The sequence below is a fragment of the Aphidius gifuensis genome, linkage group LG2 (genome assembly GCF_014905175.1).
Source record: "Aphidius gifuensis isolate YNYX2018 linkage group LG2, ASM1490517v1, whole genome shotgun sequence".
In the NCBI taxonomy this organism is placed as follows: domain Eukaryota; kingdom Metazoa; phylum Arthropoda; class Insecta; order Hymenoptera; family Braconidae; genus Aphidius; species Aphidius gifuensis.
The window spans coordinates 15383154-15397267 of record NC_057789.1 but is presented as its reverse complement, the minus strand read 5'-3'; the positions used below and the strand labels follow the sequence as shown (position 1 = coordinate 15397267).

The 14114-nt window shown below is 28.9% G+C and overlaps 1 protein-coding gene across 1 annotated transcript; it reads right to left on the bottom strand.

Annotated features, from left to right (window-relative positions):
* Positions 1-8938: 8938 nt before the first annotated feature.
* Positions 8939-13133, bottom strand: LOC122850422. The gene is made up of 8 exons (XM_044149573.1): positions 13043-13133; positions 12264-12874; positions 10964-11364; positions 10383-10864; positions 9846-10286; positions 9426-9758; positions 9058-9350; positions 8939-8980 (listed from the first exon to the last, which is right to left on the bottom strand). The coding sequence occupies exons 2-8, from the start codon at positions 12858-12860 to the stop codon at positions 8939-8941; spliced, it is 2589 nt and encodes an 862-aa protein (XP_044005508.1). The 5' UTR covers positions 12861-12874; positions 13043-13133.
* Between the last annotated feature and the right edge of the window lie 981 nt (positions 13134-14114).

Sequence of the window (14114 nt, the reverse complement as noted above, 5' to 3'; positions counted from 1 at the left end):
TTTTAACGGTACACAGAAATCGAAATATCCATTATTATTTCCTCAATTTATATCCTCAATTTGATTAAGCCATCCAGCGTTTTCATAATTTGTTAATGAATTTAATGATAAATAGTTTTTCATTGAGGTTGTAATACCAAGATTTTTTGATTTATCAATTAAAACTCCATTTAATTCATAACGCATTTCTTCAAATAAAAAACACATAGCATTGCTAACTAGCTGAATGCTACCTATTGGATCAATACCATTCGCTGCACCCAATTTACCGCTAATGTGGATGGCGCTCTTTGACGGCAATATAAACAAATCTTGATTTTGAATTAAAATTCTTATTTCATCGCTGTTCTCATAGCTAGATGATCCAAAAGGCTCATGTGCATGAATTTCATAGTTTGATATATCATCACTAAAATGAACTGGCGCATTAATATCGAGAATATTTTCTTCACTCATTTTGACTCGCGAAACAGTTCAAACAAGTTATATTAATCCAATTAAAATTTATCGTCCAGTATTTTTTAGTTTGAGACCCAGACTTTTTAGGTAATTTATATTTTGAGCTGTTAACTTCTTTGATGTTCGATTCAGACTGACTGGTGCTTTCCATGATGTGTTGTTTTTATATGAAAATCCTCTTTTTATTGCACGAGAATTAAATAAAACTCCCATCTCTATAGTTTTACATGTAATGTAATCGTGATTGTTCCACCGCGAAAATTAACAGGTCGCCCTTTTTGATCAACAATTCGTATTCGTAAATGATCAATTGTTTTAACACTAATTGGCAGGTAAATTGGTGATGCTGGCACTTCAATTATTTTATATCCTGGCGGTACCGTTGGAAAAAAACTATGTATTGTGTGAACTTTTTAATTGTTAATTTAAGCCCCTGTTGTTATGTTACATTCAATTCGCAGTTGATTGATTTGAAAAATATTCACTGGCACATTTGATTCATATATTTGATTAGGGGTAAATATTTGCGGTTGAAAACCAAGTAACTGTGCTGGTGATTTTGGATGGGTAAAATCAATGTGTTTACGAGTTTTGATTTGCGAATGAAGTGTATTATTATTAGAACTTAATTCAATCCCGTGCGGTTTCAAAATCACAGCAAGATCTTTAATCTCATAACTTCCAGTAGGACTTATAATTTTCTTTTTTTCACCCTTATTCAAACTTGCAAATTCGATTGTGTTATTATTTTCATCAATATTTGGTATTGAATTGGATGACAAAAACGAAATAAGAGCTAATGAATAATTTTTTTCACTTGATAACTGTATTGGTGGAAAGTATTGAGCTTCGAGAACGGATGATATTCCAGTTAAGGTCAACGTTAACATCTCCAAAGTTTATAAAAGACTAATGCTAAATTTATTTTTTACTCTACTTTTATACCTTTTCAGTTAAAAATTTTAAACATAAATGACCACAATTAAAAGTATCCCAATCTTGATAACGCTCATAATTATAATTAATGTTGCCAACATCGAGATATCTGACAAGTTCTTTTGGTGGTTGCAGGTTACCAAGGCTATCAAAATACATTGCTAAACTTTTGTTTAATTTTTTATATGCAACCCAATGAGTTCCTGCATTTTTTTTATCATCCAAATTAATAATTCCTGATTCCATTTTCCAAGAGCCGCTTTTTGGCATATCATTACGCATAAAAACTCCTCTACAATTTTGAATTTTTAATTGTTTAGCAAATTTTAATATATCTCGGTCAGTTAGTGCTCGTTGAGGAAACATCAATTCAAGTTTTTTGGAGACAAGTAGAGCCCAAAACCACTTTTATAAGGTGCCAAACGCAGCCCTTTACCCATTGAAATTGTTTCCATCATCTTGTTGTGTCTTTTATTTTCTTCTAATTGGTCTTTATTTGCTTTTACTGAATTCATGGCTTTCACAATACTATTGATAGAAGAATTTATAAATTGGCATCAGAAACTTGGCCATTTAAACTTCAAAGATTTAAAATTATTATTGAAAAATTTAAATATTACATGTAATGATATTGAACCAGTTAAACCATGTGAAGTATGTATTATGGGAAAGTATTACGAAAATCAGTTTCCAAAGAAGTCAAATAGAAAGACAAAATTATTGGAATTGGTACACACTGATTTAGGTGGACCATACAGAATACCATCAAAAGGAGGAATGAGATGGGTGATAACATTCATAGATGATTATTCACGTATGTGCACAGTCAAATTTTTAAAACATAAAAATCAAGCACTTAACGCTTTTAAAGATTACAAAAATATGGTTGAAACTCAAACAAATAGAAAAATAAAACAAATACAGTGTGATAGAGGTACAGAGTACTTGAATAATAATTTTGATAGTTTTTTACGTGATGCTGGTATGGTTATGGGATTGACTGTTGCTCATACACCCTAACTGAATGGAGTTGCAGAGAGGAAAAATAGAACTTTGTTTGACATGGCTAGATGCATGTTAATACAGTCAAAGTTAGAAAAATATTTTTGGGCAGAAGCAATTGCCACAGCTAACTATTTGAGAAATAGATGTCCATCACGTAGTCTGAATGGTGAAATTCCATATGAATTGTGGACAGGAAAATTACCTGATATTACAAATTTAAAATTATTTGGAGCAAGGGGATATTGCTTAAATAAAAATCCAAATATTGATAAATTGGCTGAACGTACACATGAATGTATCTTCTTGGGTTATGAAGATGACAAAATGACTACTGGATCAAATGAAACAAAAGGTTTTAGAGTATGGTTAAAACAAGAAAATAAATTGAAAATAACTAGAAATGTAATTGTGTTAAATGAAAAAGATGAAGAATTAAATATAAATGAAGATGATTCATGGTTTGAAACAGAAAGTGTTGACAGTGATAAAAATACAAGAATTGAAAAATGTACACCAAAACATAATGATAAAATATATAGTGATGATAATGGTGGTGAAAATTTCAAAGGGTTTAGTCCTGGAACAATACAAAAAAGTCAACAAAATGTTAATAATTTAAACAAAAGAATTGAAAAAATAATTGACTCAAATGAAAAAATCAAGAAAACAATAAATCAAACACCTGGTAGAGGTAGAGGTTGTCCAACGTATGTAAGGACTGGTGGTCGAGGAAGACCCAAAAAGATTTATACAAATACAAATCTTGAAAGTAAAACACTCAATTATGATGAATCAACGTCATTGGGTGAAGTTCAACTTAAAGATGCATTACAAGGTGAAGATGTACAAGAATGGAAAATAGCAATTGTTGATGAATTTAAAGCAATGTTAAACAATAAAACTTGGGAAGTTGTTGATAGACCAATTGACAGAGAAATAATTGGATGTAGATTAATATTAAAAAATAAATATGATAAATCTGGTGATTTAAACAAAAGAAAGGCACGTTTAGTTGTAAAAGGGTATAGTCAACATCCTGGATTAGACTACAACGATATCTTTGCACCAGTTGTAAGAATGAGCACTGTCAGAATATTTTTGGCATTGTCAGTGCAAAATAATATGATTGTACATCAAGTAGATGTAAATACAGCATTTCTAAATGCTGAACTGGAAGAAGATATATTTATGGAAATTCCAGAATATTTAAATGAATCATTAAAAACCATATCAACACAAAATAATCATCATTTATCTAAACAAGCAAAGAACATGTTGACAAAATTAAAATTAAACAACCAAGTATGTAAATTAAAAAAGGCCATTTATGGTTTAAAACAAGCAAGTCGTCAATGGTACAAAAAATTAAATGAAGTACTAACGAAGTTAGGGATGACACAATCGAAGTATGATGGTTGTTTGTACATATGTCGTAAAAATAATAAACTGATGTTGGTAGTAGTCTACGTGGATGATATTTTAATCAGTTCATCAGATGAAAAATGGACACAAGAATTTAAAGTTAAATTAAACAAGTACTTTCAAATTAAAGATCTTGGAAAAGCAAATTATTGCTTGGGTTTAGAAATTAAACAAAATAGTGAAGAAATAACAATTGGTCAAACTAAATACATAAATGATGTTTTAGAAAGATTTAACATGGACAAATGTAAGCCAGTTAAAACACCAATTGAAAAGAACTTGCAATTTGATCACCATGAAGGTGTTAATGAACAAAAGTTACATGAAGGTCACAAATATCAAGAGCTGATAGGAAGCCTCATGTACTTGGCAACTAGTACCAGACCTGACATAATGTTTGCTGTCAATTTTTTAAGTCAGTTCAATAATAAAAATGATGAAAGACACTGGACAGCAGGGAAAAGGGTTTTAAGATACCTACAAGGTACTAAAGATGTTGTTTTGAAATATAAAAATAATAATAAACCACTTGAGGGTTTGTTGATGCAGATTGGGGACAGTGTACTCAAGATAGAAGGTCGTACACTGGGTACACATTTATATTATCATGTGGTGCAATAAGTTGGCAAACGAAGAAACAAAGGTCAGTTGCAAGCTCTTCAACTGAAGCTGAATGTGTAGCATTGTCTCAAGCAACTAAGGAAGCAACTTATTTGTCAAGATTATTAAAAGAAATCACCAATAATGATAATTGTGATAATGTAAAATTGTATAATGATAATCAAGGTGCACAAGAATTGGCACGTAATCCAGTACATCATGCGAAGACTAAACATATTGATATTCGTTATCATTTGATTAGAGAGGCAGTACAAAATAAAACAATTGATTTACATTATTTGAAGTCAGAAGAATTAATGGCAGATGTCATGACCAAAGGGTTGACAGGACCAGCACATTATAAATGTATAGATAAATTTGGTCTTACCAATGCTGGCTTGAGGGGGGGTGTTGGAACTTAAATACATGACCTATACAAGCTACAGCACTGGTCGGTAGTATAGTAACATATACATATACATTCACACTGACACATATACATGCTCATATATACTTTTTACACACAGTTAGTTGAGCTATCCTTGCCGTCCATGCAAGTACAGCATATAGTATCTCTGTATATTGATATAACATTTAATTAAACAATCACTTATTACAATATAATTGTTGTTCTATATTTATTTAAACACCTCCACGCATCACAATAATCCCAACAGAATATAATAAATTTCGTGAAATGTGTAATAATTGTTGGAAAGAAAAATATTGTTTTATGTGTATCGATAAGGATCGTGAATTGAATAATGGAAGGTATAGAAAAAATTTTGACTGCTTTATAAATATAAATGATAAAAAAATTTAATAAAAGAATTAGTCGATATTGTAACTTCGAAGAATCAACATGCCTCTCTCGAAACAATTACTCTCTGATGAAACAAAATTTCTTAGTGAATTGGAAAAAGTTCAAAATGTTATACGCAAAAAACATCAAATGTTAAAATTAGAAAGAGAAAATATATCTGAGGCATCTAATGAATATTTAAAACCAGTTATTTTACGGCTTGAGAAATTAGCTGCTAATTTGGAAACAAGGAATAAAGATAAGCAAAATAATATTTCTAATAATGATAACGTTTAAAATCAAATAAAAGTAAATTCAAGTGAAAAAACTAATTATGAAGATGATGCTCCTGAGTTTGATGAATCAAGTAGTGAAGAGGATATATTCCATGAAAGTAATAGTAATGTAGAAGAAATATTTGATTCAACTGAGGAAGCAAGTATTGACCCATTATCTGAAGAATACTTTCAAAAAATTAATACTTTACAGTGGGATGCTGATTATGGTGTAAAAAAAATAAAAGACAAATTAAAAATTGGAAATTCTGATTTAATATTTGAAAGTAATAATAAAATTAATATTGCACACACAACATATGAGATAACTCCTGGATTAATGGAATTATCGATTCTTAAAAAACCAAATAAAACAAAAATAACTCATGATGATGAAAAAAATTATATTGAAATTCTTCTCAATACGAATGCCCATTTAAGGTATCATAGCATTAATAATTATATAAAAAATCCAGCGTCTTCAAAATATATAACATTTATTGAACCATATATTGAGAAGAAGAAAAAAAAGGGTTTGGATTGCTCCCAACAACAATGTCTCTTCAAAAGAAGAATAAATCAAACGTTAATTATATTTATTGGGACGATGGCAATGAGCTCGTTGATCGATTACGCTTGCTCGATTCACGGTCATTTTCCCGAATCCATTTACCCGAATTCCCATTTTCCCGGCGGACAATTTCCCGAACACCAAATTCCCGAATTCATTTTCCCGAATTCCATATTCCCGATCGTTTTTCCCGAATGACTTTTTTCCCGAATTAAAATAAAATTATTGATTTTTTATATCTCTAAACATTTTATTTCTATATTCATTATAAACTTTTTTGAACATTCTTTTTTTTTATTTCATAAACAAATCAATAATTTTATTGATTTTTCATATTTCTAAACATTTTATTCCTACATTCATTATAAACTTTTTTGAACATTCTTTTTTTTTATTTTATAAACAAATCAATAATTTTATAAATAAACAAACATTTTAAATTTTGGTTAATTCAATCTTGGAAAATTCTGAGTTAATTCTTTTAGGTGAAACTAAATTAATTTCCAATGGCTTAATTTATTTACGATCTGGCAAACCTAAAACAGCAAAAACTTACTGGGATTGTCGAAAATTACGTGGAAAAGAGTGTTCTGCACGAGCTATAACTATTTTTGATCCAGTACAAATGAAAACGATTCTTTTAAAAGAGCCAGAGCATGATCACTCTGAAAATCATGAAGAATGCTATGCTGAAATAAAAACTTATAAGTTGAAAAAAAAAGCTGAAGAACACCCAGAGCAACCGCCAGCACAAATTTTGCGTACTGAACTAGCAGGTTTATCTGAAGGTGTTTTGAGTCAATTACCGGAAAGAGAAAGTTTAAAGAAATATATGCGAAGAGCTCGACGTCGGTATTTACCACTTAACCCCACGACGTTAGCTGAATTAACAGACCTTCCAGATAAATATCCGAAAACACTTTCTGGAGAGACTTTTTTAATTTTTGATTCCCTCCACTATGATATTGACGAGGACGAAGCTGAAGACGAGCATGAAGATGATGATTAAAAAAAAAAGAGTTCTTGTATTTTCAACACGGCGGAATCTAGAGCTATTGGCAGAGAGTGGTTGTTGGTCTTTAGATGGCACATTCAAAGTAATTTCGTATTATATATTGATTATGCAAATAAATATATTATATATTATTTTATGAAATTGTCAACAGGTTTGCCCATCGACTTTCACTCAAGTTTTTACGATTTTGGGAACTATAAAAAAAAGGTAAAGCATCACTTGGCAGTATAAATACTGTTGCTTTACCGTTAGTTTATGCTCTTCTGTCCTCAAAATAAACAAAGCAGTATAGGATAGACTTCAAGAATCGAATACGATCAGTCACTTTAAATTACGGAACATACAAAGAAGAAAGTAAATTAGTAGATTTTTTGCGAACAATTGCATACAATGTTAATCTTTAAAATTAATATTGAATAAACATAAAAAATTATATAAAAATGAAGTTTATTTCGGGAAGTATACCCTTCGGGAAAATAGAATTCGGGAAATTGGATTCGGGAATTTGGTATACGGGAAATTGTCCGCCGGGAAAGTGGGAATTCGGGAAAAAGATTTCGGGAAAACGGTCGGCAACCCGCTTGCTCATCGCTTCACAAACAGCTGGCAATGGGAGTCATAATAATGAAATAATGTCAATTATTGAAGAATTAAGAGAGGCAAATATTATATATTAATATTTAAGGAAAAAATAAAATTCTCAGTCGTTGTACAACTATCAAAAGGAGATAAGTGAATTTAAAAAAGATGTTGTGCGAGAACTGCACGCACCAGCAAGGAAAAATTTTTTAAGAAGAAAAGTTGATATTCGTGACAAAGATGAGACATGGCAAGCGGATCTTATTGATATGATTGAATATTCAAACGTTAATTCGGGATACAAATATATTTTAACAGTGATTGATAATTTTTCAAAATTCAGTTGGGCCGCTGCGCTCAAAACAAAAACTGGAAAGGAAGTATCAGCTGCAATGGAATTAATTTTTAAAAAAGTTCGTGTTTGTAAAAATCTTCATGTTGATGAAGGCACGGAATTTTATAATTCAAACTTTCAATCAATGTTAAAAAAGTATGATGTGCATATGTATTCTACGTTTTCGAAAATTGAGGCAGGAATTGTTGAGAGATTCAATCGAACAATTAAAAACAAATTATTTTTTGAATTTAGCCTTCAAGGCAACTATAAATGGATCAAAATATTATCAAAATTAATTGATCAATATAATAAAACAAAACATCGAACGATCAAAATGGCACCTGTGGAAGTTGTTGGTGAAAATATAAAAATCTTAAAAAATACTGTATTTAAAAAATTTAATTATGAAAATAAAAAAATCAAATTTAAATTAAATGATAGTGTTAGAATAAGCAAATACAAACAATTGTTTGAAAAAAGTTACAAACCTAATTGGACAACTGAAATTTTCACGATTAAAAAAATTAATAAAACATTACCAGTTACATATATGCTGGAGAACTATCAACATAACCCAATTCAAGGATGTTTTTATGAAGCTGAACTACAAAAAGTACGACACAAAGATATATATTTAATTGAAAAAGTGTTGAAAAAAAAAGGAAATAAAATGTATGTAAAATATCTTGGTTTTGATGCATCACACAATCAATGGATAGAGAAAACAGCTCTGTAAACATATCAATAAATAAATAAATAAAGAATAATTTTTTTTCCATGGTTGTTTTATTAAAAAGAGTTACATAAAATTACAATATTAATAATTTATATATCTCTAAGCTCTTGTGCATAGCCCCAAGGCAAAGTATAATTTTTATTCTCAATGAGTTCTCGTTTATCATCGTCCCAGCTTAAAGCGATTTTTTCTGTAGTAATTTTATAAACTTGATGCTTTTCTGACCTTATTAAATTTTGCTTTCTAGATATTTTTACATGATTTTTCACACAATTTTTATAATCTTCAAACGTAATTGTTTTCATTGATGACTTTTTTACCCCTTTAGCTTTTTTATGAAGTTTTACATTATTATCGCACGATTCATTTTCAACTAAAAATGAGTATGCTTTTGAACGCAAACCAATAAATTCCTTCATAATTTCCCCATTACATTCATCTTTCATTATACCTGGCACTTTTTTATTTTTTTGGGGAATATTATAGCGGTTATCAATTGGATAATCAGACGTATCGAAATTATCACATTCTTTGCGAATAAATTCATAAATATCAGGGGTACAAATGTGTAAAATTGCACTATCAGTATCCATATATGCAAATTTAACTTTATCTTGAAACATTTTTTTAATATAATTGTAATAAAAATCATAAATAACTGTTTTTGAAATATCTAAAATACAAAAACCTCCATATATTGGTTTATTAAGAAGAATACTAAGACGTTTCATCTCAATAATAACTAAATCATCTATGATTAGTGCACTGTGAAAATTGGGCTTTGATATTAGAGCTCTTGCTCTACCACGTCCTCCATATCTAGAAACTAATTTTATTATTCGTTGCGAACGAGTTGATTCTAACATTTTTCCGAAACATATATTTATTAATGATTTAAAAAGATTTTTAGCAAAAAGTGATGTTGCCTTAGTTCGCAATTCCGTATTCAAATCAATATAAGGTTTCAACCATGCTCGTTGTTTAAACTTCAAAACTCTATATAATTTTCTAATTTTCATTCCTAGAGATACATATTGTTTTAAATTTTTATAATGAATGATATATTTTTCTTTATTGTAAAGCGTTGCTAATAATTTTGGACATTTACTTGTTGATAGAGGTGGTATTCGACGTTCTGGCGCTAATGGTAAGTCTTTGTGTTCATTATGTAAATTAACTGGATAATCTAAATCAACCTCAAGTATGTAGCCCCACTCTGAGTTATCTTCGATTGAATTTAATTTATTTATATCAAAATTTTCTTCCCACTGAAAATCACTTACTGGTAGAGTAGAAGCGATTGCAAATCCATATAAATTATTTACATCAAAATACATTAAATAAGAATCTTCAATGTTTGGATTATATTCGCTCATATATTTATTATTTGCGATAACATGGCGATGTGAACATTGTGATAAACCTCCCCTAAAACCTCCCTCAATGAACAATAATTTATCAGCATCAGTTATCAATTCTAATTCAATTTCTGTATATTTCAACATAGCGTTAAAGCTTAATCCCGGCAATGTAAAATAGTGATCTGGATCTAAGTCATATGTTTTTAAGCAAAAATATCTAAAATTCTCAAAAATATCAGCCAACAAAAGAATATCAGTACGCAGATATAAGTCTGAGTACTCACCTAAATTTTTTATATTAAATTTTTTCCAATCTTTGCAAGCATGATTATAATCAATTTCACTTATATGTTCCTCATTTAATTGTGAATAAAAATCAAGTTTTGAAGGTAATTGTTCTTCATTGAATTTTTCCCAAGAATCAATGTAGTCATATGGGAATATCCTTTTTTTAGTAATCAATTTAAATTCTTCTAAATTGTTGCAAAAACTAAGACTGATACTTTTATCTTTATCTTCTAATTCATTTGCTAGCGTGCTAATTGAGCTTGCCATAAATTTATATGAATCTATAAAACGGAATCTAATTCTAGTACCTTTTACATGTTTAGTGAAACTTATATAGCTCTCTTTATTGAGAGCTAATAAGTTAATCGTTCCTGGAAATTGTTTTTTTAACTGTTTAATTAAAAAGTGGCTATCATAATTACTCAGACCATGAAAAACAACAGCTATTGTGCAAGACTCTTGATAATTGAGATTACATCTGTAAAATTAAAAAAAAAAAAATTAAAAATATTCATTTATTTTATTTTATTTTTTTCTTATTGAATAATAATAACAATAGATAATGAAATTTACTTGCCCTACATGTGCAGCACCTCGGTAAGCTCCTGTGAAGTGACAATGATCTCGAACCTTGATATCCTCTGGCGTAAATTTTTTTGTGCAAATATGACATTTTGTTGATGCAGAAAATTCTAATTCTTCATCAAAAGTTAGATTCATTGGTTTAATATCATCTAATATATTATCAACATTGTGTGCCAATTCTTGAAGTTCATTAATAAACCACTCGATGCAATTTTTAGATCTTTCCAATTTGAATGTTGAAAGTTTTTCATCGTAACTACATTTAGTGTAATAAGCTATACTACTTGGTATATGTTTTTGTTGAAATTTCTTTTTTATTAAATCGTTAGAAGTATCTGTTACTTTTTCTAATATACTTTCAAGGTCTGCATACACTACAAAAGGTACTCTGAGCTGATATTTATAATTTTTAAATTTCAATATATTATTTTGTTCGGTAGGCATCACCATTGCATATTGATTTTTTTCGAGACATTGTTGATTATGATTTTCAATTGATTTAGGTGAATAAAAATATGATAGACAACGATCACAAATAAATTTTTTACCATTGTACAATGATATTTGTTTGCTCACAAGTCTTGATAGATTTTTAATCCAAGCAAAGTGACGATTTGAAAATTCGCTCAGTTTTTTTTTATTTAATGGATTATTAAAATCGTATTCATCAAAATCGTCAGCGTCAGACTCATCTTCTTCTGCTTCTTCATCTTGTGAACCATCAATTTTTTTTTATTTTTTTCAATAATCAAAAGATGGATAGTTTTATAATTTGATTCAATATTATCAGACAAATAATATGGAACAATCCGCTCTTCACGTTTTTTTTTCTTATTGTTCTTATTCAAATTATCAGCTTCTTCATCCTCAGATTCAGCTTCTAAATTATCCGTATTATCAATACCATAAACATTTATTTTTAAATGATTATTCTTTTCAAATTGTTTAATTTTACTCCATGACATTGGGAATGTTATTCCATCTAGATTTAAATTATTTATATATTTTTCATATGTGCTAACCCTTTGCGGATTTGTTTCAAGTTTGTAGATTGCGGCTAACACACTCCAAATAAAACAATAATTGTCATCATAATTTTTTACATTTACAACTGATCTTGTGCTTTGAATCCATGTTGGCATTTCAATAAATGTTGATAAACCACCACGCAGAGGTATATAGTCATTTATATTTATTTCTAGATGCATGATTTCATGCAGGGTCCAGCCTGAGCTCTCCATTTCTTTTTCTTCAATATCAGTTTTTAACTTTTCAAAATTTTTCGTCAATACTTCATCTAAATCTGTTAATTGTAGAATCTTCATGCATCCAACAGTAAAATATTTCGTTTCAATCATAATTTCTCCTTCTTTAACGATTTCGAAATTACATGCTAAAATTGTGTTGAGTTTAATAGCACTTTTTTCCTTCAATAAATTATGTAAACGAATAATCAGCAGAATTTTCACATCTTTAAAGAACGAATTCAAATTTTTATGTATTATATTAACGAACATTCCAGTTGTCATTCTCTTTTGAAATGCAGATTCTAAATCAGTCCATCTTATTCTTTTATTAATAGAATCTGCTTGAATGACATTATCTATAATTGGTGATGATGATGTGGAAATTTCATTTTGCATTGTACCACCACTTTTTTGTAAATGTTGTAATTTTAATTTACATGAGGTTAACAAAGCAACTGTTGCAGAGGTCATTTTTTTCCTAGATGTTTTAAGGGTACCCAATGATTCATTAAGATCTTTAATATGGGTTTGAATTTTGCATATAGCAGCAGCAATTTCCGCGTTATTTGGATTCTTCTCAAGTTGCCTTAATACACTACTGAAGTTTTTGCGCATTTGCATCTGTAGTAAACGTTGATCCATTGCGACAATTATAACTATGAAAATAAAAGAATTTCAACGTCATGAGATAAGAAATTATTAAAAGAAATGTATAATACACAAATCAACAGTGTATCTTCAAAAAATAATAATAATTGAAAAATTTTAACAATAAATTTAATTGAATTTCGATACTCGTAAAGAATAAAACTACTTGCACTCACCTTTATGTAAAAATAAAAACTAAAAGAACTTAACAAATTGAAACAATCTAAAGAAAAATAATTTTGAACCGAGAGAACTTAACGCTCAAACGAGCAAGTTTCAACTAGATACAACGCTGCTGGGAAGAGTTTAAGATGGGGAAGCTGTCCCTTCCACATTTTTTTTTTTTTTCATAAGAGCCCACCAGAGTGAGTGAGTAAGAGTTATGCTTTCCCTCCATAAAATCTTACCGGTCGCCCTTTAATTTCCCACGAAACAGAAAATAAAAAAACATTGGTCAACGGATTTCTCTTGCAACGCCCCTCTCTTATTTATAAGTTTACAAATTTTGTGATAGATGCTGTAAAAAATTCTTTCAAGCGTCATATATTATCGAGTAGTGTAATTATATAAATATTTAGTATTGAATGATTTTTCAAACTGTATTTGAAGCAACGAATGTGAATGTGTATACATATATACATATTACATATATTATTCTCTCCAATATATATAACTATAATATATATATATATATATAATTATAATATCATTATAATTGTTTTTTTACAACTACAGTCTAATTATTCATTTGAAAATAATGTTTTAATAATTATTTGAAATATATATGTATATATAAATGTATACATTGAATTTTTAAGTGATATAATTCTCATATCTGAAATAAAAAGTGTTCTCACAAATTTTTATGTTAAGATAAAAAATAATAGTAATATATGGTATATGTTTCCATATTTTTTTAAATATTTTTTCTCAATATAATAAATTTAAACAACTTATTGCAATTTTTTATTTTTCTTTATTTTTCTATAAAATTTGTGTAGGATAACTTTTTTCAGTTTTTTTAATAAATCGTTCTAATTGATTAAGAGCTGTATTAGCTATACTTATGATTGGTAAACTTTCATACTCTTCCTCTTCCTCCGGATAGAGGGCTTGAAGATCCTCGAACGTTCCATCTCTTGAAATCGGAAATTTTTTCGCAAAATATTGGTAATCCCGGATATCTAAAATGGAAAACGAATTAAAAATTTATTATATGATAAATAATAAATATAAAGAAATGTGAAA